The sequence below is a fragment of the Carassius auratus genome, chromosome 34, assembly GCF_003368295.1.
Source record: "Carassius auratus strain Wakin chromosome 34, ASM336829v1, whole genome shotgun sequence".
Classification (NCBI taxonomy): domain Eukaryota; kingdom Metazoa; phylum Chordata; class Actinopteri; order Cypriniformes; family Cyprinidae; genus Carassius; species Carassius auratus.
Genome location: NC_039276.1, coordinates 1872018 through 1898938, shown reverse-complemented (window position 1 = coordinate 1898938; position 26921 = coordinate 1872018). Strand labels below are relative to the sequence as shown.

The following is a 26921-nucleotide window of genomic DNA, read 5'->3' as shown; positions in this document are numbered from 1 at the left end:
CTCAGAATTCATTGTTTAAATCTTGCAGTTTTCACTTAGTTTTTTTTTTTTCTCTCAGAATTCTGAGTTTATATCTCAATATTTTTCTTCTCACAATTCTGTTTTTATCTCAATTATTTGTTTACTTATAATTCACCTTGGGGTTTTTTTCCTTCAGATTTCTGTGTTTTTATCTCAATATTTTTTTTTTCTCAAAATTCTGAGTTTATATCTCAATTATGACTTTTTTCTCAGAATTCTGAATTTTTATCTGAATTATTTGTTTTCTCAGATTTCTGTGTTTTTATCTCAATTATGACTTTTTCCTAAGAATTCAAATTTTATATCTTGCAATTGACTTTTTTTTGTAATCTTCTAAAATTCGGACTTTTTTCAATTGTGAGTTTATATGTCACAATTCAGATTTTTTTTCTCCGAATTGAGAGTCCGAATTTCTGATTTTATTTATAAAAATATAAATACAAATAAAAAATATAAATATTTATATATAAACAAGTCTGTGTTGTGAGATATAAACTCAGAATGACCTTTTATTTATTTATTTTAATCAATGTTGGAAATCAACATCCATACATTTTTTTACTAAGAATGTTCCGGTTTTGTCTTTTGTAGGTTTTCCATGATGTGGCCTATAAAGCTAAGGACCGCAATGATCTGATTGCTGGAATCGATGAATTTCTTGACCAAGTTACAGTTCTGCCACCGGGAGAATGGGACCCGTCCATCAGGATAGAGCCGCCAAAGAACGTCCCGTCCCAGGTCAGTGGAACAGAAACTACTGGATGAACCAGAGAAACTTACAGTAAGACAACACTCAGCTGATATGAAAGATAGAAAACAGAAGGATTCTTCTCTTCGAAAGTGACAAAAGTGACATTACAGGAATGAGGTGCAGTGCTCAGCAAAGGAAAAGCATCAAGAAGTGCTCATCATGCATATTTGGCATTTCTGTGGCTTATATCAAATGAAAACTGTTAAGTCAAATTCAATCTTGTCTGCCACATATGTACAGTAAGTCATGTGATGTAATGCACATGATTTATAAAAGCACAGCTGGCCGTCAATCTCCATCTGGTTATAAAGATTAAAATGGAGCATTTACTGTTGAAACCTCTATCTAGAAAATCCTGAAGAGAGGATTAACTATAACACTGCACTCCTAAAAAAAAGAGAAAAGAGTGAAAATGTTCAGTGATGTAAGAGCAGCGCGCAGACATTCATCTGAAGAACGAGAGCATACAGTGATTCGTCTGATCTAAATGATTTATTTGACATGGCCCTTGAGATTTTAAATGCTTTAATGGGAGAATTGACCCCACAATTACAATTCTGCCATTATTTACTTGCTGTCATGCTGTTCCAAACCAGAATGACTTGTTTCTACCATGGGATACAAAAATAAGGCATTTTTGGGAGCTTGTCCCTCAAAAAAAAAAGCATAAAAATTCCACATACTATTTAATATCTCATTAAGCAAGAATGAATATGAAACATGAATCACAAGTGACATGTATGTAACAACATGCTTTACTTTTGTTTCTTCTTTTCTTTTGATTTAAGATTCTTGAAAAGTATAATATATCAAATTCTACCAGCCAAAAAAATTTTTGGACACAAGTGTAGGTTTAGAAGTAAACGATGACAACACAAACCATGCAGTATAATTATGGCTATAGATTAGTTAAATATATGCAATTAAGACAAGACCAATCATAATGCATTATAATGCATTATGGAAATGTTATGATGACATCATAGCTGTCTACAAAACAAATGTCAGCTTGTTAAGCAGGCCGAACTAACTGCAGTAGTTTAACAAGTACAGTCACAGAGTTCGAGGCAACACTAAGCAGACGTTTGAGGAATATGACTGCAAACAGCTCTCACAGTCTCTGTGTGTGATCTAACAGGAGAAGAGAAAGATCCCTGCCGTGCCTAATGGAGAGCTGGCAGAGACGGAGGAACATGGTGGACATGGAGGCCCTGAGCTGCAGCGCACCGGGAGGTCAGTCTGGAGTGTGTGTGTGTGTGTGTGTGTGTAGAATCACATCTACACAGAACCAGAATCACATGTCAGTTGTGTGAAAAAATCATAAATTAGATACTTTAGAATCTCCTTTTAGAGCACATGGAGGTATCTCCTGGTTTTTAAATGTTTTTTTTTTCCTGTGTCCTCTAGAGCAATGGTTCTCAGTTCACTATGCACATTATGCATGTTTCTTCTATCACTTCAGACGTTTGTTCTATTCTACCATAAGTGCCATTTGAAGTGGAATTCACAGGATATTCCAGTTGGACGGAACGTATATGTTCCTTTCAAATTAGGAATAATTGACGACAGGCCTTTGAATTATTAGAAAAAATAATGCACACCTGAGGAAACAATTATTCCGCTTATACTATGTGTAACCCCTGTCTCCCGCTCCTCACACTCGCTCCGAGCGGGTCTCCGGCATGGGAGGCGGACGCACTAACAAGGTGGCTAAATGGCTACAGCCACTAGCGTCTAACACTAGTGCGTCTCTTGAGATCGGGGAGTGAGGTTTACCTGCACAGCACTACTCACCCCCCTAAACCTCACTCCCATCCGGGTCACGGCACCAATGTAACCTATCTCGGGTCACGGCACCAATGTAACCCCTCTCTCCCACTCCTCACACTTCCTCCAAGCAGGGCTTGAACCCGGGTCTCCGGCATAGGAGGCGGACGCACTAACTAGGAGGCTAAATGGCTACAGCCACTAGCGTCTAACACTAGTGCGTCTCTTGAGATCGGGGAGTGAGGTTTACCTGCACAGCACTACTCACCCCCCTAAACCTCACTCTCATCCGGGTCACGGCACCAATGTAACCTCTCTCGGGTCACGGCACCAATGTAACCTCTCTCGGGTCACGGCACCAATGTAACCCCTCTCTCCCAGGTCCTCTCTGCCACTCCTCACACTTGCTCCAAGCAGGGCTCGAACCCTGGTCTCCGGCATAGGAGGCGGACACACTAACTAGGAGGCTAAATGGCTACAAGAAATCTGAATATTGGTTTGAGATTTTGGATATCTCTTTTTATCGCTCCACAAATTATTCAATATTGTCAATAGCCAGACGAAAAATATATTTTCACCATGTTTTTAGGAATAATGTGCCGTATAAAATCAGGCAAATTGTATACAGTATGAACAAACCTCTCTGTAAAAACCTTCAGAATATAGATAGGAATAAAACGGTGAAATTTTAGTGTGGTGTACAGTACATACAGTAAGTTGCTGCTGAATTAAAGAGAATTTTTTTTTTATATAACTGAAATATGACACAAATAGATAAAGCGCATTAAAAGAAAGACTTAAAGGTGTTTTTGGATGTTTTCTGTTCATTTGTCTGAAAAGCAAAATCTCAAAGGTTTTTGCCTGTATGTCTCGCCTTAAAGACAACGGCTTAATCTCTGAGAAATAAAATATTCCTCTTTGAAAACAAATGTAAAAGGTCATGCAGCTCACCGCTGGGGTCATTATGACAGTTAAAGGGCACATACTGTAATAATGCAGATCTTTTAGGATGATGCTTTCATTCTGTACTGAGATGTAACCAAGAGCCGTGCCACTGAAGACCAGGTTTTCAACTCTCCAGTGAACTGGACAGACGCCATGTTTGACATTTGGTCACACTCTTCCTGTTGAGTGACAGTTTTCACAACTTTGAGTGACTTTCTCTCTTCTCACAACAATAATCCCCTTCTGTTATCAGATGGCTCTTTTCTCCCTAATGGTTCGCAGCAATCATATCTGATCAGCCCTAATTAATATTTTGTTTATGCCTTATATAGTATGTATACACTGTGCACAAAATTTAATTTTTCTGTATGCATGGAACATCTGGTTGATATTTGCTAAATTGTGCAACAGAAAATATGGTTTACCAAGATACAGTGTTCTCAATTTGACCTTGCATTTCCAGTGCAACAAATGCATTAATTTTAATGCATTGACAAAACTGACAAAACTTTTTTAGATATATAAAACTGGATTAAAATGAATTCAATACTGGATTTTAAATCTAAAATAACAAAGCTGGACACCACTCACTAAATTGGATTTAAATTTTTTATAAGGATAAATAATTGTATCCTTATTTTTATGTACTAAATTGATTCCAGTTTTCTATGTTATTCTGAATCATACATAATTTTTGCCACACCAGTCAATGGTGAAATGTACCGTTTAAAGTATTTCTTCCAGACTATGAAATCGTATTTAGCATTTACAAACTTAAGGCATATATTTTTGTTCTTATGACGGTGCAGCTGTTTTTTTTTCATATGCAAGACGCACCAGACTTTCTGTCTTGCTGTGAAACCACTCTGGTCAGAAAACTGTGACTTCATGTGCGAAATATTTCACATATGTGTCGGCACATGGAGAAAAAAAAATCCAGCCATCCTATAGATAAACTTGACAATGAAGCCTAATTTTAGTTGCATTAAAATTGTTTTGCATTATGACATTATTTTCATGAGATTTACACACATTTTGAGTTTTTCCTATTATTCTCATTACTGTACAGTACTGTATTTTTATTTATTTTTTGTTTGCATTATAGTAATAAAGTTTGGAAGAAAAATATTTAATTGTCATGTAAATAATTGCCTGGTAAGTGTTTATTTTGCATAGAAATCTTTGTGGAATGTAACACTGTGAATTTAGTTGAAGCCAGTTTTCCATCTCTTTCTGCAGCTCAGACGACATAAATCTTGTGTCTGGTGTTTTTTGTCAGGATTTTTGGTGGATTGGTTCTGGATGTGAAGAGGAAGGCTCCTCACTTCCTGTCAGATTTCACAGATGCGCTCAGCCTGCAGTGTTTGGCCTCTTTCCTGTTCCTGTACTGCGCCTGCATGTCCCCTGTTATCACCTTCGGAGGACTGCTGGGAGAAGCCACCGAGGGACGCATAGTAAGAACACCTGCACACATCAGGCTCATCTAATTGGCCTAGTTGGCTAGTCATTAATATTTGAATCTGTATTAGTGTAGTCATGTAAACATGATGCTTAGTGACATTTTCTCCCCTTTTCCCAGAGTGCAATTGAATCACTGTTTGGAGCCTCCATGACTGGAATGGCTTACTCACTTTTTGCCGGCCAGCCTCTCACTATTCTGGGCAGCACTGGACCTGTCCTTGTGTTTGAGAAAATATTATTCAAATTCTGCAAGTATGTATGATATAAAGAACTCTGTGTTTTTTTGTTTTGTTTTTATATTGCTTAGTGCAAACACTTATTTAAACTGTATAAATTAATTATATTATTAATTATAATTCTATCTATCTATCTATCTGTCTGTCTGTCTGTCGGTCGCTCTGTCTGTCTGTCGTTCTTCTATCTATCTGTCTGTGATTATTATATCTGTCTGTCTGATGTTATTTTATTTGTCTGTCGTTCGTTCTTCTATCTATCTATCTATCTATCTATCTATCTATCTATCTATCTATCTATCTATCTATCTATCTATCTGTCTGTCTGTCTGTCTGTCTGTCTGTCTGTCTGTCTGTCTGTCTGTCATTCTGTCTGTCTGTCGTTCTTCTATCTGTCTGTCTGTGTCATTATTATATCTGTCTGTGTGTCTGTCTGTCGTTCTATCTATCTATCTATCTATCTATCTATCTATCTATCTATCTATCTATCTATCTATCTATCTATCTATCTATCTATCTATCTATCTATCGGTCTGTCTGTCTGTCTGTCTGTCGTTCTTCTGTCTGTCTGTCGTTCTTCTGTCTGTCTGTCATTCTTTTATCTATCTACCGGTCTATCTGTCTGTCTGTTGTTCTTCTATCTGTCCGTCTGTCTATCTGTCTGTCATTCTTCTATCTATCTATCTGTCTGTCTGTCGTACTTCCTTTTATTCGTCTGTCTGTCGTTCTTTATTTAATCCATCTGTCTGTCTGTCTGTCGTTCTTCTATCTGTCTGTCTATCTGTTGTTCTTTCTTTGATTCGTTTGTCTGTTTGTCTGTCTGTCGTTCTTCTGTCTGTCTGTTTGTCTGTCTGTCTGTCATTCTTCTTTCTATCTGTCTGTCTGTCGTTCTTCCTTTTATCCGTCTGTCTGTTTGTCTGTCTGTCATTCTTCTGTCTGTCTGTCTGTCTGTCTGTCGTTCTTCTATCTGTCTGTCTATCTGTTGTTCTTTCTTTGATTCGTTTGTCCGTTTGTCTGTCTGTCGTTCTTCTGTCTGTCTGTCTGTCTGTCTGTCTGTCGTTCTTCTATCTGTCTGTCTATCTGTTGTTCTTTCTTTGATTCGTTTGTCCGTTTGTCTGTCTGTCGTTCTTCTGTCTGTCTGTCGTTCTTTTATCTATCTACCGGTCTATCTGTCTGTCTGTTGTTCTTCTATCTGTCCGTCTGTCTATCTGTCTGTCATTCTTCTATCTATCTATCTGTCTGTCTGTCGTTCTTCCTTTTATCTGTCTGTCTGTCTGTCGTTCTTTATTTAATCCATCTGTCTGTCTGTCTGTCTGTCATTCTTCTATCTATCTGTCTGTCTGTCGTTCTTCCTTTTATCCGTCTGTCTGTTTGTCTGTCTGTCATTCTTCTGTCTGTCTGTCTGCCTGTCGTTCTTCTGTCTGTCTGTCGTTCTTCTATCTGTCTGTCTGTCTGTCGTTCTTCTATCTGTCTGTCTATCTGTTGTTCTTTCTTTGATTCGTTTGTCTGTTTGTCTGTCTGTCGTTCTTCTGTCTGTCTAGAACACTCTAGAAACTGCTTAGCAGCCACAATTAGAAAACTCTTAGGAGACCTACATCCCTTCAGACTTGAAATCTTTCATACAGCCTGTGTACGCTTCAGCTTGTGTTAACATCAGTCATGGCTCTCGGTGTGTTTGTGTGCAGGGAGTATGGGCTGTCGTACCTGTCCCTCAGGACGTGTATTGGGCTGTGGACGGCGTTCCTCTGTCTGCTGCTGGTGGCCACTGATGCCAGCTCCCTCGTCTGTTACATCACACGCTTCACGGAGGAGGCCTTTGCCTCTCTCATCTGCATCATCTTCATCTATGAGGCCATGGAGAAGCTCATTCATCTTGGGGAGACGTATCCCATTAATATGAACAACAATCTGGAGAAACTCACCACTTACAGGTGAACATAAAGACCCAGAGAATAGTATTATAGAAACAAAATGCATTTCACCCTCAGTATTCTCCTCTTGTAGATGTTCCTGTATTGAGCCTGCAAACCCCAACAATGCCACTCTTCAGTATTGGGAGCAGAACAACGTCTCAGCTCCTGAGATCTACTGGGAGGCTCTGGAAGTTCAGGTCAGAATTGCATTTGTGACTTTTGAGAATCCCTGACTGGTTTACAACTACTTTTAACATATCATATTTTATATGCAAATATCAGAGGCCTGCACATGATCAACACAATTTACATGCATCTCTTAACTAATTGATAGATTAGACTTTTTTGGAGTTGCTGAAATAGTTTAGTTTTACTTGATTATCCAGACAGTATTTATTAGAAAAATCCTGTTCAAATGTTTTTATCAAATATGATCTTCAGGCTTTTGAGGAACATTTATTTGTTCATCTCTCAGTCATTGTATTGCACTGCATTATTTGTTTTGAAACTACATAGCGTTGATCATAAAACAAACTATTTAAATATCATCTTACTAAGACATATTATTTGAGATCAGCATAAGAATTTCATTCTTTCTGGCCATATAAATATCAAAGAACTGCAGCAAATTGCATATTTCTACTGAGTCTTTTAAACAAAGCTATCCCAAGCATTTTATGTTTGATGGGAATTTAAATTTACTGATTTGAGTGGCATGATAGAGATTAAGTTAAAATAAGATTAAGGACATTTGAACCGGATTACATTTGTTAAATCACCATAAAATCAAAAAGATCATTGCTGCTGTTGTCTTTCAGTGAGCAACAAATTTTAAATTAAATTAAAATGTTAAACAGATTGAGTAATTCATAGAATTTAAAGAGGTCACCACCAAATGAGTCTTTAAAAAAAAAGAGCTAGTCTAATCCATAATTTCTCTTTCTCCTTTCAGGACTGCATTGAGAAGAAAGGAGAATTTGTGGGGTCCGCTTGCGGTCCTCATGGTCCGTACGTTCCTGACGTTCTCTTCTGGTCTGTAGTTGTCTTCTTCTCTACTGTGGCCATGTCAGCGTTCCTCAAAGAATTCAAGACCAGCCGCTACTTCCCCACCAAGGTACTGCAGTCATCATCCGCCCACTGTCTGTCTGAGAGCCCCCGCTGCCTTCTGCGGCATTATATTATCACGACGCGGTAGAGATATACGTGCTCTTGCGCCCTCTTGTGTTACTGTGGAGTATCTGCTGCTGCTGTGAGGATGGGGAATAATGATTGTAAATCCTGTTTCCTCCAGGTCAGAGCCATCATCAGTGACTTTGCTGTTTTCATCACTATTTTGACGATGGTTTTGGTGGATTATGCTTTAGGTGTGCCTTCCCCCAAACTGCAGGTCCCCAATGAGTTTAAGGTTTGTTTGTCTTAGAATTTAAATGATTATGATGTTGACTTGAGAATTTTTTATTTTATTTTTTTATCTTAATCTATTTTTATTTAATTAACACAAATGAGATATTGTGAACTGTAAAAGTAGAATAAATGATGAAAATGAAACATTTTAGAAAATATACAAAGTGTTATCTTGTACAGTGGAACAAATTAAGGAATATGCACAATGACATTATATAATTTGTGCAGTGAAATATACAGTGTTATGCTCAATTGCAGAGGTGGGTAGTAACGAGTTACATTTACTTCGTTACATTTACTTGAGTAATTTTTCATGGTAACTAATACTTTTCGGAGTATATTTAAAGATGGGTACTTTATACTCTTACTTGAGTAAATTTTTGGGGAAAAATCTGTACTTTTACTTCGTTACTGTGGGCGACGCCCCTCTCGTTACTTTATCTTCAGGCAATAAATGTTATAAATGCTTCAGTTTATTCCAAACGCGCCGTCTACTTTTCTCTGGGCAATGAGCGATGCCCATTCGCGAATGATTCATTCTTTTGAGTCAATTCTGTTCAAAGGCTTGATGAAACCAGTTGGCAAGCGAGTGAATTGGTTCGTGAATCAGTTTGAATGAGTCGTTCAGTTCCCTGCCGCACGCGCTGAGCGTCTGAAGCGGTTCACTCAGAGAGTTGTAACGTTTAAGATCATCAGCAGCGTTGAAAACGGGGCTATGGAACTTCACTGAATTGAAAGCAAATCTGCAAAAGCCATTATTTGCTTGCGATGGAGATCCTTATTAGATGAACGCGTGTGCTGTCTACTGTTTAACAGGTAATAACTTGGGCTACATTGGATTACCGTATACATGATACCACTGTTACATTAGTTTGTTGTACGTGTGTGGCTTATAACAGAGGGGATTCAAGTTGAATGCATCTTCCAAAAGACAAAAAATAGCCGATTAAGATTTTATTAATTTTAATACAATCACACCGGTACGAGTATGTTCAGCGAGTCATATCATCAGCCGCTAAATTCAGATCTGTGATCGCTTGCTGGCGCTGAGCCAGAGACAGACGCGTTTTTACAGCGCTGCAGATTAACCAATCACACACGGTTCTGTTGAGCTTTTGAATGCAATGGCCAATCAGAGGTGTTCCGATGAGTCATCGCTGAAATGTCGGTGCTTCCTTCACTCGCTCACTGACTGAATACCTCTTCCTGGCTAATTCTCTCGTCAGAAACAACAAAGTGCAGATGTGTGTACGAATCTATAATTAAGATATTGATTTCACAGTGTTAACAGTTTCAGTGATTTTAATGGGAGTTTCTGAGAGTGATTGAACTCTAGACTGTCAGTGAAAATGATCTTTAATAATGTAAATGTTATTTGCTCTCTTTCTGAACAATGAAAGATTAGTAGCAATATTTATATCACATTAACTTTCAATGTTAAATTCACATTTAATATAAAGTCAGTTGTATTAAAAATATGTTATGGCATGACATCTCTGTTACTTAAGTAAACAGACAGGGTTTTATAATAAATTACATAAATTGGAGTAAAGGCTGATGAAATATATACATTTATACACACACACACACACACACACACACACACACACATACATTACATACATTTTATCTATATATCTAAATAAAAATAGGCTCCGTATATATGACCCAAAGTAACTAGTAACTAACTACTTGAGTAGATTTTTTATCCGATACTCTTTTACTCTTACTCAAGTAACTATTCAAGACTAGTACTTTTACTTTTACTTGAGTAAATATTTCTAGAATTACTTTTACTTTTACTTGAGTAAAGTTTTTGGGTACTCTACCCACCTCTGCTCAATTGAATAAATTAATTCTCTAACTTAGAATGTCATGGTAACGTTCATTTATTTCAGTAATTCAACTCAAATTGTGAAACTCATGTATTTAATAAATTCAGTGCACACAGACTGAAGTAGTTTAAGTCTTTGGTTCTTTTAATAGTGATGATTTTGGCTCATGTTTAACAAAAAAACCCACCAATTCATCTCAACAAATTAGAATACTTCATTACACCAATAACCGATAATTGGCTTTCTGGAAAGTATGTTCATTTACTGTACATGTACTCAGTATTTGGTAGAAGCTCCTTTTGCTTTAATTACTGTCTCAGTTCAGTGTGGCATGGAGGTGATCAGTTTGTGGCACTGCTGAGGTGGTCTGGAAGCCTAGGTTTCTTTGACAGTGGTCTTCAGCTCATCTGCATTGTTTGGTCTCTTGTTTCTCATCTTCCTCTTGACATTAGCTCATAGATTCTCCCTGGGGTTCAGGTCTGGGGAGTTTGCCGGCCAGTCAAGTACACCAACACCATGGTCATTTAACCAACCTTTGTTGCTTTTGCTCCCTGGGCGCTGGATATATACTGTAGCTGCCCACTGCTTCGGGTTTGTGTTCACAGTGTGTTCACTTCTCACTTAAATGCAGAGCACCAAATGTCACGATTTTCACTTTCACTTTCACTTTCACTTTTTGGCAGTGTGCTCAGGTGCCAAATCCTGCTGGAAAAATGAAATCAGCATCTTCAAAAAGCTGATCAGCAGAAGGAAGCATGAAGTGATTTTTGATGAAATTGAAATTAGAAATTTCTTGGTAAATGGGTGCAGTGACTTTTTCCTTCCAACTTTCTGTTAACATGCTTGGATACAGCACTCTGTGAACAGTCAGCTTCTTTGGCAATTAATGTTTATGGCTTACCCTCCTTGTGAAGGGAGTCAAAGATTGTCTTCTGGACATCTGTCAGATCACCAGTCTTCCTCATGATTGTGTAGCCCAGTGAACCAAACTGAGAGACCACACTGAAGGCTCAGGAAACTTTTGCAGGTGTTTTGAGTTGATTAGCTGATTGGCATGTCACCATATTCTGATTTGTTGAGATAGTGAATTGGTGGGTTTTTGTTCAATGTGACATTTAAAAGAACCAAAGACTTAAACTACTTCAGTCCATGTGCATTGAATTTATTTAATACACGAGTTTCACAATTTGAGTTGAATTACTGAAATAAATGAACTTTTCCACAACTTTTTAATTTGTTGAGCTGTACCTGTATTATGTTAGCAATATGTTAACTTTAACAAAACTATATATATATATTTTAAAAGACTGGATAAGAATAGATTTTTGCCGGTTTAATATATCTTGCAACATGTTTTCAGCCAACTCGTGATGACCGTGGGTGGTTCATTAACCCGCTGGGTCCGAACCCGTGGTGGACGTGTGTGATTTCAGTATTTCCCGCCCTCCTCTGCACCATCCTCATCTTTATGGACCAGCAGATCACAGCTGTGATCATCAACAGGAAGGAGCACAAGCTGAAGGTGCTGCTTGTTTCCTCAAACTGTCAGTCAAGTCTGAATGGAACGAGTTAACCCTTCGTTTGACGTCTTGTTCCTACAGAAAGGCTGTGGCTATCATCTGGACCTGTTCATTGTGGGTGTGATGCTGGGTGTCTGTTCTCTGATGGGGCTGCCGTGGTTCGTGGCAGCGACGGTCCTGTCCATCAGCCACGTCAACAGTCTGAAGCTGGAGTCCGAGTGTTCGGCGCCAGGAGAACAGCCCAAGTTCCTCGGGATCAGAGAGCAGCGGGTCACCGGGCTCATGATCTTCCTCCTCATGGGCTGCTCTGTATTCATGACTTCAGTGCTGAAGGTCTGGAGCTCGGGGATCAGGATATCCATGATTGCATTTAGATTTATGCATTTGGCTGAAGTGTTTATCTAAAATGATTTGCATTACATTCAAACTTATGCATCTTATGCATACACCCTTGTGAAAAAATTATGCTTAATTACACTAAATGTGCACTTATAGATAATTCAAATCTTAAAAGTATATTTTTTTTTATTGAAATAAAAGGCCACTTAAATGTACTAAAATAGTAAAATGAATGACTCTACACTTTTAATGATGTTAGATTACAAGTTTGAAATCATTGTTTTAATAATCTTCTGTTGTGCTTTAAAGAAGTACGTATATTTCGATTTGTTGACTGACATACTAAACCTCATGTAAAGTGCTTGATTAGCATTTTAACTGGAGTGTGTTATTTAGTATTACATTTAAAGTTAGTTTATTTTATATGTACTAAATTGCAGCTTCATCATTACAAATGTTTAATTGTAAATATATTGAAGTACATGACATAAAATGTAAATAGAAAAGACATTAAAGTATGTTTTAATTATATAAATATTTATCTGTACATTTAGTCAGTACACTAAGCATATAAAAAAAAAATATGAAATTACATATAAAAATGTACTTAAGTGCTATTTTAGTGGGTCAAAAAGCACATTAAAGTTGTTCATATGTTCATATTGTATATGAATTTAAACATATTTTGCAAAATAAAGTAATTAAGTGTCTTCAGAAAAAACAACAACAACATTTAGTTCTAAAACTAAGGCGTGCATTAAGTGCACACTTAAGTATATTCTCTTAAAGTGCATTATTATTATTTTATTATTTTCATAAAAGGTACTAAACTGTACTCCTTTTTCATAAGCACAGTTCATTCATTCCCTGGCAATCGAAACGAGAACATAAGCTTTGCTAGCATTGTGCTCTGTTGTTTTAGTTATACTGTAGAAACGCTTTAATGGAAATGCACATTAAAAGGCTTCAAATCTAATTTTACTTGATCATTTGAACAGTAAGAAGTCATTATACAATATGATCATATAACATTAAATTATGACTATTTTTGCACAACATTTTTTACATTTAAAATTCTTAAGATTGTAACATTTTAAGAGGAACTCGGGTGAAAATGTATGTAATGAAAATGTTTATTTTATTATTTATTCCTTAGTTTATTCCAATGCCAGTGCTGTATGGAGTTTTCCTTTACATGGGCGCATCTTCACTGAGAGGAATACAGGTAAACACACTAGAGTTTCTTTAAGCTTTTACAACTTTTCAGACTTGCCAAATCATTATTATTATTATTTCTGTTATTCTGTAAAAAGCTCATGTTACTGTAGGTAATCTCTAATGCAGTGTCCACAATACGATTCAAAGCTGTGCTATTTTAGTAACATTCAGATACTATTAAAGTATTTTATATATTTTTTTATTTTTATAGTTTCTTTTAAATATTAGTTTGAATAATTTTGTTGTTTTTGTCATTTTTAGTAGTTAAAAGTTTGGAATTTGTATTACAACTAGCCGAATTAAAAAGGTTTAGTTTAGTAAAAAAAAAAAAAATATATATATATATTTTATATATACAGATTTTTTACATGACATTTACATAACATAATTGTATATTCAATATAAAATGCCCGTGGAGTGATGACATTTTTTTTATTTTCATTACTCTTTCAGGTCTAGGAATCATACTTTTAAAATTAGGGTTCCTCATATATCCAGGTTTTCCAAGATTGTGGGAACCCTGGTTCTTCAAAGATGTAAAACAGATTAATTAAAATAAAAAAATTTTTTTTATATAGCTGCTGTGCTCTTATTTTAAGTCACCTTGAAGCCCCTGACTGAGAACTATTGCTCTAATGCACACATTTCTCCTTTTCTTCTATTATTTTAGTTTTTTGATCGTTTGAGGTTATTCGGGATGCCAGCTAAACACCAGCCAGACTTCATTTACCTGAGACATGTCCCACTCCGAAAGGTTCATCTGTTCACCATCATCCAGCTCAGCTGTCTGGTTCTCCTCTGGGTCATCAAGACCTCCAGAGCCGCCATCGTCTTTCCCATGATGGTACATACTGAACTTTTTGATATTATTGTTAATATTTACCACAGTAAATGATTATCATAGATGGATAGTAATAGCATATAGTTGGTCAAACATGTCCAAGCGTGTCTGGTAGAGTAACTGCCTCGTTAAGCATCTCTTAACCGTTTCAACTCATGTTTTTTGAGTAATATGTAATAACTGAAATAGTGATTTGCTGTCGGCAGGTGTTGGCGCTGGTCTTCATTAGAAAGCTTCTGGATTTTATCTTCACAAAGCGAGATCTAAGCTGGCTCGATGACCTCATGCCCGAGAGCAAGAAGAAGAAACTGGAGGATGCTGAGCGAGAGGTGATTTATTATCTAAATGTAACATTCACTGTAAATAAGCTCTTGTTACGTGGCTGCAAGCTGCAATTCAAGGTCCAAGCAGAGTAAAAGAACAAATGCAATGCACAGATGTGCCTAAAATTAAAGATCAATAGAGGGATTTTACAAGAAGCACTAATCGAATCAAGAAAATCTTTTTTTTTTTTTGAAAGAAGTCTCTTCTGCTCACCAAGGCTGCGTTTATTTAATCGAAAATACAGCAAAAAAAAAAAAAAAGTAATATTATTTTAAATGAAATATTATTAAATGTAAATTATGTAAATTTTAAAATGCAATTTATTTCTGTGATCAAAGCTGAATTTTCAGCAACATTACTCCAGCCTCCAGGGTTCTTTGATGAATATAATGTTTCAGCATTTATTTGAAATGGAAATCTTTCGTAACATTATAAATGACTGTATGTCAGTTTTGATCAATTTAATGCATACTTGCTGAATAAACCAAAAAAATCATTCTGAGCCCAAACTTTTGAAGGAAGGTCAATTACATTAAGCCAAATCGTCAGCAACGTGTCGCCCTCTGTCAGATTTCAGTGGTATAACATTTACTCATACTTCTACTTATTAAACATGATCAGAATACTTTAGTAATAGATTTATTTGTGCAGAAATCATTGCATACTGTACATAAATCACTCTTGTTAAAATGGTTTTTCAATTGGATTCAGGTTTCAAAATGTAGTTTTTGAGAAACTCTGCTTACATTTTTCATCCATTTCTTCTCATTTAGTTATTTATATGTCCAAATAGCATGCATGCCCAGTTTTGTTCAGATCAGTTGCGTAGTTCATGAGAAGATGATTTTTGCATATTATAAAACATTTCTCAAAAACCCAGTCAGAAGAACTGGAAGAACTATGAAAAGCGACTAATAAATCTCACATCTGTCTTGTAGCCGACCAACAGCGCTGAGTGCTTATATTTAATATTTTTGGTACTCTCATTGTTAGGTAGCACTAATCCATCACATATTTGAGATGATTAAAGTCATCCAGTGAAATAACCTCAATGCTAAATTTGGTGACGACTTGCCACACAGTGAAAAAAAGTTTTAAAAAGAAAAATAGGGAACAAATAATGACCTGCTATGAATACTTCACTGTTTAGACCCCTAAAAACATGAGCAATTGGTAAATGTCTGTACAGCTTGACTTGAGTTTATTTATATAAGCTGAATAAAAAGAAAGCATGAGTTTTCTTCGGTGAGTTTTTGAGGTCCTGCTTTAATGAGGAGATCTTATTTGTGCTCCTGTTTTGTTGCTTGATTTCCCTGCTTTCAGAGTCTTTCTGACCCCTTGGCACAAAAGCTTGTGTTTTACTCTTGCTAAAATTGCTATAATACGTGTCTTATAGAGAGACCCCAATTCACCCACCTCAGTATCTGAATGCATGCATTTCATGCCAAACAAATGGAACAGGAATCGATCTGCCAAAATGTCCTTCAGCAAATTTATTTAATCTCAAAGGCTCTCTGAAGTTCTCTTTGGCTGGACGGGAATACAACTCTCTCTCTCTTGCTCTTTCTCCCTGTGTTTACTGCCAGGAGGAGCAAAGTATTTTGGCAGAGGAAGAAGGAATCGTACAAGTGCCATTGGAGGCACATTACAAGTATGAACCAGATTTTCCTAACTAATTCCCACAATAGCATGCAATACTATAGTTTTTGTTGTTTTAAAAAAAAACTATAGGGTAATACTTAACATTGATTTTAGCATGGGGTCTGTATAAACATACATACATATACACTAGAGAAAGAATTAAATATACACATCAACAAGTTGAATCAAAGAAAAATATTGTCATTTAATAAACATTGGAATGAGAAATTGTCAAGCATTCACCATTGCATTACAATTTTGAGTCAAAATGATGTTTTATGATTGTTTTCATGGACACACACTCTTATATTTAATTGATTTTATGATGTTTCTATCTGATATTTTACAGAGATGATCCTTCTACTGTCAACATTACTGATGAAATGTCCAAAGGCTCCTTTGGAAACACTTGGAACTCCAAAACTGATTTGTACTCGAAAAGGTTCTGATTTATTTTTATTATTTGATATGAGAACAGCAATACTGGATTAAGTGCCAGAAAATCTCTCTGCTGTCAAACACACAATTTAAAGAATCATTTATGCTTATGTCACTTGGTTGTAAGCATTGTGCGATGAATTACATGCTGAAGTTTAAAAGCTGAAAATCATTCACTGTACCTAATTTGGCGTTCTTGGTAAAAAATGACTGGCCTTTTACAAATTGATTTTAAATCTCTCATTACACTATATTATCACCAAATCTAAGATTCAATCTTTTTATCAACTTTTTTCTTTCATTTAACACAGGTTTTGTTTTTTGTTTCATTTTGGAACTGATTGATCTTAGGCCTGAAAAAAAAAATTGTGTTTTGTAGATGCGAGAATATTAACTAGCATTTTCAGAAAAAATAAAACCCTCTTGAGGTCAGAATGATCAGGTTAAATCACAAACCAAAAGAATGAATTATAACATAAGTGATGCACCATTTAACAGCAATCAGGGATGGCTAAATAATATTAACAGTGTTGGGATAATGCATTAAAAGTAATGCGACTTTTTTCACATAACCAGTAAAGTAACCCATTACTTCTTAATGTGCAAGAAAATATCGGAGTTATTTTTTTTTCAAACAAGTAACACATTGCTTTCCATAAAAAGTAACTATTCATTGCAATTAGTTACTTTTTAGGGAGCAACACAAAATTGTAATGCATTACTTTTAAAAGTAACTTTCCCCAACACAGAATATTACTAATTGTAAGTCTTTTAAACCCTTTTGCTTTACTTTTATATTAATGATTGTGGACAAAACAGTATCTGTCAGGTAGTTTTCTATGCGATAGCTTTTGTCCCGCACCTTTAAATGGTCACCTTTCGAAACACGCGTGCACACATTATGTGCATTTTCTGCTGCATTATAACACATTTTGATTGAATTACTTCTTCTTTTGTTTTTATTAGCCCCATTTCCTAAGCTTGCAGATGCTGATCCCCAAAGGTAAGCGCACTGGACTGTTCTCATAGCAACATGCCACGTCACTTTAGGATCCCATCTTGTCTTTCTTAGCATGGCAACAAGTATTTTGACTAAATTGGCAGCGTTTGACAGATTTGATTGTAATCCATCTGGAACAGAAATGTACCATTATGAGTCTCTCCAAGAATGTTTGAATTTACCCCAATATTTCCATCCAGACAGTCGAAAATAATAAATCATTCACATCTCTCTGTAAGTGTCAGACAAAGACAGACAGCATGCGATCATCTTTTGTTGTTTTTTTACTACTACACAGGACAAATGTCTAACCAGCAGTGAGCTGGTAATGTGTGAATGTGTATCCAGTCTGATAGCTGCTAAACGTGCATTAATATTGAGATCATTGTGTGTTCAATGCAACCGGAAGAAAGCATTCTGCACAATCTTTTTTGTCATCAAACTTAAAGCAATATACCATCCAAAAACCCTCAGGCCATCCAAGATGTAGATGAGTTTGTTTCTTCATCAGATTCAGAGAAATATAGCACTGCATCACTTGCTCACCAATGGCTCTCTCTGCAGTGAATGGGTGCCGTCAGAATGAGAGTCCAAACAGCTGATAAAAACATCACGATAATCCACACCACTCCAGTCCATCAGTTAATGTCTTGTGATTAAAAGAGATATCGCAGTTTAGGGTAATTCAAGTGAACTAATTCCCTTTTTATGTCATTTTGCAGCCTGTCTAATAAGAAAGTGCACAAGGAGCGTCGATGGAAAGAAGATTCACTGTGTTCATACACAAACACACACTAATACACACACACACAGATTTACCTAGCTATCGAAAAATAGACATATATTTTTTTTTAAGGAATAGTTCACAAAAATAAAATTAATATGTATTTATATAAAATAAATAAATATTTATTTATTTATTTATATTTTGTGAACTATTCCTTGTTCTGTCTAACCCATACACAAACTTGACCCCTAACCCTACATTTATTTTCTGACAAATTACTTTTACAGATTTGATTAACTTCTGGAGACATTATCCATCATTCACCTTAAAGTATGGCTAGTTTACTAGTAAACGCACATATAAACTCTAACTTATTCGACGCCTCGGCTCCCTGTCTCGTCTTGTGTTTCTGTATTTTTAAAGTATATCAGTGCTAAGCTTTTTAGCTTCTAGGCATTAAGCCTTTACGTACATAATAGTAATACCAGCAAACGGTGCGGAGATTGTTGCGTGGGAAATGAAGAGAAAGTGTTATTTCCAACTTTTATTTTAAACGCTCTCTGACGTATTTTATATGTTTTGTATTTTTTAAATGGCGTAACTTTCACTACGGTTTTAAATGTGTACACAGTCTACAGTAGGTGAGCAATTAATTTAACCTGCATTACGAATAGCCATTTTATCATTAAATTGCATGCATTACTGTTTTTGCATTTATGTTTTGGGGTGATGAAGAAACTTTCTGTTCACTGTAAGGCTGAGTGATATAGATAAACCAACTGTATCATTATTATTCAGCTTTTTGATGATATTTAGTATATTCACTACTGGATTTACCATTGCCACTATTGTGTCCTTGAGCAAGACACTTCACCTCAGTTTGCTTGAGGGTCCGTATTAATCCAGTCAGTGGATTTACTGTAAGATGTTTGAATAAAAAGCATAAAAACATATTGTAAATTGTTGATTTACATGCAATATCATCAATGTCAGAAAATTGCTGTATTTTGTTTAAGAGTACCTTTGCATTGATGCAATCTTGATCATAGAAAAGTCATTTTAGCTATTAATATATATGTATATGTACTTTTATTATTATTATTATTTATTTATTTTTTGCAAAATTTGTACCAAGAATGCTGCTTGTGGAAATATTATTTCCATTAAGAGTTTATACCTCTGTTTTGAAGCCTGTATGTCAATACTTGCAATGCCAAAGTGTGGATGTGTTTTCACACTAATAATGGTGGTGGAGAAACATCTGAAGTCATATCAGCTGCACATCAGTAAACTGTCCCCTCAAAATGATTGTCTCTTTTATTAAGCAATTGAATGCAGTAACTGGATACTGTAGATACAGACTATTCTTTTTTCACAAAATAAAGCAATAGTGTTTTTGAAATGCGGGTCCATCAAATAATGAAGGTTTTTGCATGTCGAAGTCCTCATGCAATTAATCATTTCCATTGAAAATCCTTTAACTCCTGCCATTTATAAGACTGCTGTACTGTATGTATAACAAAATGTTTAAGAAAAATAATTACCAATCATTACCATAAATCGATTCAAACATTTTGCTCTTATTATGTATGGTTTATATCTTCACACTCAGATGGTTTGATTTTGAAAGACAAGTGATCATTATCATGCTAATATTTTCGCAGTTTATTATAATGTTCATGCCGACTTAATGCATTACTGGAATAATGTCTACTGTGTTTTGATGTTTCTGTAAATTAACTTGAATGCTATAATCACTATATTCTCTTAAATCTGTATGGTGTGATTTTAGGATCCTTTATCTTTATGTTTTGTTTTTGTTGGGGGGGTGTGGGGGGGGTCGCATTTACTTCATTTGCACTTGTATTTCATTAACTGTGAGAGAACTGGGTATAAGTACAATTTCCTGGAGATTATGTTCCTGCTATTTCTTCTACAGCAAAATAAAAAGCTCTGCCATATGAATATTGATGTTTCTCTTGATGAAGTATATCTCATACCATGTTTCTGTAATTATCAGGGGGAAAAAATACACAGTACATAGTTACATACAGTATGAGTCTGACATAAGATACAGATGGAAGAATAAATGTAATTTTAACGGTAAATAAAAAAAGCTCTTGTGGATGTTGAATGGAAAATAAGGAAAAAATGGATTTAAAAGAGGCAACACTTCTGTAAATATATACTAATGTTATCAGTGCAAACATCCTCAAATACATACCCAAATGTGTTGATGAGATATATATATATATATATATATATATATATATATATATATATATATATATATATATATATATATATATATATATATATATATATATATAAGAATAGAAAACGTAGCCTACAAGACATTGTTAAGGTTTGTGTAAAAAAAAAAAAAACCCACAGACAGGACTGGGTGCTATTAAGAGAATCTAGTAGTATAAGTAGACATGATGTAGTAGTAAGTGCATTTTTTTAGGTGTGTGCTAATCTTTAATATAAATAAATGATGTTAAATAGATTATGTTAAAATGTTCCCGACCTCATGTTGCGAACGTTATCTTAATGGCAACATCATAGTAGCATGGAAATCCAGACCTAAATCTGAAAGATCTATATGACAATGAACGATTTAGACTTGGGTTTTTATCTAAAAGAGGAACAGAAGACAGCGCTGAAATTTGCTGTTTTGCCGACCGGATACGACAAGAGTCAGTTAGCTCCAATGATCTATAGCCTATAGAATGACATTCTACCCTAGAATGTTAGCTCCAATGATCTATCTATATAGAATGTCATTATATAATTTTTTTTTTTTTTTTTTTTTTACCTGTCTTGATTCCTAATACACAACAGATGACGATTGTTCGATTAAACGTTCAGAATACGATTCCATATAAGGTTAGTATAGCCAAGTTCAGAACTTTGCGAATGGACAGCGATTCAAGTAGAACATAGTAGTAGCCTGTTCTCGCGTTCTACGAGTTCAGTAGCCTACATTTTTGGGAAACACGCGAGGAATTGCGGCTAACGTTCATAAACTTGCACGTAGAAAGCGCTTTTAAGAGCTAAGATAGGCTAGGCTACATTGTTATAGGAAAACCCGGCCCGGAACAGATAGCGTAAACAACATAAAAGGACAGAAAATAATAATATAAATATAATATAGGCTAAATAAAAAACATAAAATAGGCCTACAATAAATAGATACATAAATATTTGTTATACTTAAATAATTAACAAATGACGACGACAAAAATAAAACACTGAATCAATATAGGGCTCTAAACTTTTCATCCATTGTTATTAAGGACGTAGTGTCACGGATCGCAAGAGGCGAAGACTCAAGTGTAGGCAGATGGGAAGACTTTATTTATACGTCGCCAAAATAAACAAAAACACAACTGAAACCAGAGGAGCGTTCAAAGTTACGAGACATAGACTGAAGTCAGATTCCCAGTGAAATGCTCTCAGACAGCAAATGCAATGAGTTTGCATCCTTCTTTTCTGAGAAGATCATCAATATCAGGAAAGCGATTAGCACATCCTCAAGTAATGCAGTTAGAAATACCAAGGGTTCACACAAAACAAGGGGAATCTGCTTTTAGTTTCTATGCCGCTCGCAGTTGGAATCAGCTTCCAGAAGAGATCAGATGTGCTAAAACACTTGTCACATTTAAATCTAGACTTAAAACTCATCTGTTTAGCTGTGCATTTATTGAATGAGCACTGTGCAATGTCATACCTGATTGCACTATATTTTCATTGTTTTTTTTTTATGTAAAATAATTTTGTAACCGTTTTTAAATTCATTTTAATTAAGTAAATTTTTTAATCATTATAAAAGTTTTAAAATTGCTTGTTTTATTTTTGTTATAATTTTTCTTTATGATTATTTTACTTTCTTTTATGTAAAGCGCTTTGAATTACCATTGTGTATGAAATGTGCTATATAAATAAACTTGCCTTGCCTAGTCTGTTAGTGGGCTTATATATATACACACACACACACACATACACACACTACCGGTCAGAGTTTGGGATCAGAATGATTTTTAATGTTTTTTTACAGGAATTTAATTTACTCATCAAGACAGCATTTATTTGATCAAAAATACTGGAAAACGTAATATTGTGAAATATTATTAACATTTTTCTATTTTAATATACATGAAGGTGTAATTGTCATGGTCTTGTCATGATCCTGTCTCTCTCTCTGTCTCCCTCTGCTGGTTACTCTTCTCATTTTCCCCCTCACTCTCCGTTTCTGTTTCACAGCTGTCTCCACTTCCCAATAAGATAATTTCCCTCCACCTGTTTCTCATCCTGCCTCATTATCATGGCTACTTCTACCCTCTCGTTTCCTTGTCTCTTTGTCAGATTATTGTCACCTATGAGTATCGGTCATTGGCGTCTGCACATTCAGTGTTGTCCTGTCCTGTCCTGTCCTGTCCTGTCCTGTCCTGTCCTGTCCTGTCCTGTCCTGTCCTGTCCTGTCCTGTCCTGTCTCGTCGGGGTTTGGTCAGTAGATCTCCCCGCTCTGCGAGCACCGACCGCCGGCTCCTCCGTGAGCCCTGTTAAGCCTCCTCCTCGCCAGTCTGCTGGTCGTTCCTGCCACAGAGGTCATCTGAGTTTGTTTGTACAACCCAGTCTATGGGTCTTCCTCTGTTTCATCCATTTCTCCCACGCCTTTGTTGGATTTACCTGTGGCTTGACATTGTTTAATTAAAGACTATTGTCATTGCTCTCGCACTTGAGTCCTCTCTTTCTTCAATCGCATCACAGTAATTTATTCATGTGATGGACAGCTGTATTTTCAGCATCATTCCTCCAGTCTTCAGTGTCATATGATCCTCAGTAATCAGAATAATATGATGATTTATTATTAGAATTATCAACATTTTTACTGATAAAGATTATTTTGGAATCTGTGATACTTTTTTCAGGATTCTTTGATGAATAAAAAGTTAAAAAGAAGAGCATTTATTTAAAATATAAATATTTTCTAACAATATTCACTACAGTTCAATAGTTTGGCGTCAGTAAATTTTTATCCTTTCTTTTTTTTTATAAGAAATTTTATTCTTTATTAGATTTTAGAATCTTTTATTCAGGATGTGTTAAACTGATAAGAAGTGATATCAAAGATTAATATTGTTAGAAGAGATTTATATTTTGAATAAACGCTGTTCTTTAAAAAATATATATATATATACATCGAAGAATCCTTAAAAAACTATCGCAGATTCCAAAATAATATTTGGTAGCACAACTATTAATACTTCTAATAATAAATCATCATATTTTCATGATTTCTAAAGATCATGTGACACTGAAGACTGGAGGAATGATGCTGAAAATACAGCTGCACATCACATAAATTAATTATATTTTAAAGGATATTAAAATATAAACAATTATTTTATATATTTTATTTTGATCACTTTGAATTATTACTGAAATACAACCTTTTTTGTTTCAAACAGTTCATTGAACAATAATAAATTAAGTACCTGAAGCTGACAATGAAGTAAATGTATAATAATTAGCTAAGATGATTAATTTAGCGCTGTAAACGCGCGTGTGAGGGGCGGAGATGCGCCGCGGAGCGTCAGATGCGCGTGAGGAACAAACACAGCAGAACGGTAGGAAACTTCACTCCTCTTATTATTTCTCCTTTACTATAGCGATTTATTTTAGATACGTGATCTTAGTCTTTCATAGAGTTGTAAAGTTATTAGAAAAATAGAGTTATTTTTTACATTCTTTGGTCGAAGTTTTCAGATCGGGACTTCGGAGCCTGTTCGCCACTCCGTTGATTCAGATCGGCACTTCGGAGCCTTTTCGCGACTCGGTTGATTCAGATCGGCACTTCGGAGCCTGTTCGCGACTCGGTTGATTCAGATCGGCACTTCGGAGCATGTTCGCGACTCAGTTGATTCAGATCTGCACTTCGGAGCATGTTCGCGACTCGGTTGATTCAGATCGGCACTTCGGAGCATGTTCGCGACTCGGTTGATTCAGATCGGCACTTCGGAGCATGTTCGCGACTCGGTTGATTCAGATCGGCACTTCGGAGCCTTTTCGCGACTCGGTTGATTCAGATCGGCACTTCGGAGCCTGTTCGCGACTCGGTTGATTCAGATCGGCACTTCGGAGCATGTTCGCGACTCAGTTGATTCAGATCTGCACTTCGGAGCCTTTTCGCGACTCGGTTGATTCAGATCGGGACTTCGGAGCCTGTTCGCGACTCGGTTGATTCAGATCGGCACTTCGGAGCATGTTCGCGACTCAGTTGATTCAGATCGGCACTTCGGAGCCTGTTCGCGACTCGGTTGATTCAGATCGGCACTTCGGAGCATGTTCGCGACTCGGTTGATTCAGATCTGCACTTCGGAGCCTTTTCGCGACTCGGTTGATTCAGATCGGCACTTCGGAGCATGTTCGCGACTCGGTTGATTCAGATCGGCACTTCGGAGCATGTTCGCGACTCGGTTGATTCAGATCGGCACTTCGGAGCATGTTCGCGACTCGGTTGATTCAGATCGGCACTTCGGAGCATGTTCGCGACTCGGTTGATTCAGATCGGCACTTCGGAGCATGTTCGCGACTCGGTTGATTCAGATCGGCACTTCGGAGCCTTTTCGCGACTCGGTTGATTCAGATCGGGACTTCGGAGCAGGAAGTGTTTGTCAAACAGTTAATTTGTGATAAATTAATATTTGACCTGAGGCTTTTTTTTTTAACCTGTCGATGTGATTTTTAAATGATTTCAATGACTTTTGGATGTCAATACTTCTTGTACCTCAGTTGCATGTGTTGTGTTTTATGAATTGTGGATGGATTAATCAACTGAGAAATAAAGGTTGAACATTAACTATCATGAACTCTTAAATATGATGATGAAAAGAAAAGGTAATATTGCATATAAAATTATATCTAACTATGAACTAACTTGCGCAATGCAGTAAATATTCTTACTCTACCCTAAATCAGTGAAACATATTTTGGCTCAGTTTACAGAAAAGTGTACGTCACACATCCTTTCATTATGATGCAACATAGTTTTCTCCTCAGATGAGTATTTAACATCTTTATTATTGTGGGGATTAGTGTGTAAGTGCTACACACACACACCGGTCAGAGTTTGGGATCAGAATGATTTTTTATGTTTTTTTTTTTTTTTTTCTTACCGGAGTTTACACATCAAAACTGCATTTATTTGATCAAAAATACAGGGAAAAAAGTGAAATATTATTAGGAAGTAAAACAACATTATTTTTATTTTAATATACATTAAAATCTATTTTATTTCTGAGATTTTCAACATCATTCCTCCAGTCTTCAGTGTCACATGATCTTCAGAAATCAGAATAATATGATGATTTATTATCAGAGTTGTGCTGCTGAAACTGTGATACTTCTTTCAGGATTCTTTGATGATTGTAAAGTTAAAAAGAAGAGCATTTATTTAAAATAGAAGTCTTTTCTAACAATATTCACTACAGTGCAATAGTTTGGGGTCAGTAAATTTTTATCCTTTCTTTTTTTTAATAAGAAATTGTATTCTTTATTAGATTTTAGAATCTTTTATTCAGGATTTGTTAAATTGATAAGAAGTGATATCAAAGATTAATATTGTTAGAAGAGATTTATATTTTGAATAAACGCTGTTCTTTAAAAAAAAATATACATCGAAGAATCCTTAAAAAAGTATCGCAGATTCCAAAATAATATTTGGTAGCACACCTATTAATAGTTCTAATAATAAATCATCATATTAACTATTGTTTTATATATTTTATTTTGATAATTTTGAATTATTACTGAAATGAAACCTTTTTTTTTGTGTTTCAAACAGTTCATTGAACAATAATAAATGAAGTACCTGAAGCTGACAATGAAGTAAATGTATAATAATTAGCAAAGATGATTAATTTAGCGCTGTAAATGCGCGTGTGAGGGGCGGAGACGCGCCGCGGAGCGTCAGACGCGCGTGAGGACCAAACACAACAGAACGTATAACTTCACTCCTCTTATTATTTATCTTTTACCATAGTGATTTATTTTTAGATACTTGATCTGAGTCTTTCATAGAGTTGTAGAGTTATTAGAGAAATAAAGTTATTTTTTACATTCTTTGGTCGAAGTTTTCAGATCGGGACTTCGGAGCCTGTTCGCGACACGGTTGATTCAGATCGGCACTTCGGAGCATGTTCGCGACTCAGTTGATTCAGATCGGCACTTCGGAGCCTGTTCGCCACTCGGTTGATTCAGATCGGTACTTCGGAGCATGTTCGCGACTCGGTTGATTCAGATCGGCACTTCGGAGCATGTTCGCGACTCGGTTGATTCAGATCGGCACTTCGGAGCCTGTTCGCGACTCGGTTGACTCAGATCGGCACTTCGGAGCCTGTTCGCGAGTCGGTTGATTCAGATAGGCACTTCGGAGCATGTTCGCGACTCGGTTGATTCAGATCGGCACTTCGGAGCATGTTCGCGACTCGGTTGATTCAGATCGGCACTTCGGAGCCTATTCGCCACTCGGTTGATTC

At 36.0% G+C, this 26921-nt stretch overlaps 1 protein-coding gene across 1 annotated transcript in view; it reads left to right on the top strand.

Annotated features, from left to right (window-relative positions):
* Positions 1 to 19058, top strand: part of LOC113052925 (sodium-driven chloride bicarbonate exchanger) — a 58489-nt gene extending 39431 nt beyond the window's left edge. The window contains exons 11-27 of the mRNA XM_026217409.1: positions 613 to 759; positions 1911 to 2005; positions 4764 to 4938; positions 5064 to 5197; positions 6864 to 7109; positions 7183 to 7288; positions 8044 to 8205; positions 8383 to 8496; positions 11691 to 11852; positions 11932 to 12183; positions 13346 to 13414; positions 14078 to 14251; positions 14455 to 14577; positions 16159 to 16223; positions 16563 to 16655; positions 17618 to 17654; positions 18374 to 19058. Coding sequence (XP_026073194.1) covers positions 613 to 759; positions 1911 to 2005; positions 4764 to 4938; positions 5064 to 5197; positions 6864 to 7109; positions 7183 to 7288; positions 8044 to 8205; positions 8383 to 8496; positions 11691 to 11852; positions 11932 to 12183; positions 13346 to 13414; positions 14078 to 14251; positions 14455 to 14577; positions 16159 to 16223; positions 16563 to 16655; positions 17618 to 17630 — 2130 coding nt within the window. The 3' untranslated portion in view covers positions 17631 to 17654; positions 18374 to 19058. The remainder of the gene's footprint in view (positions 1 to 612; positions 760 to 1910; positions 2006 to 4763; positions 4939 to 5063; positions 5198 to 6863; positions 7110 to 7182; positions 7289 to 8043; positions 8206 to 8382; positions 8497 to 11690; positions 11853 to 11931; positions 12184 to 13345; positions 13415 to 14077; positions 14252 to 14454; positions 14578 to 16158; positions 16224 to 16562; positions 16656 to 17617; positions 17655 to 18373) is intronic.
* The last annotated feature ends 7863 nt before the right edge of the window (positions 19059 to 26921 follow it).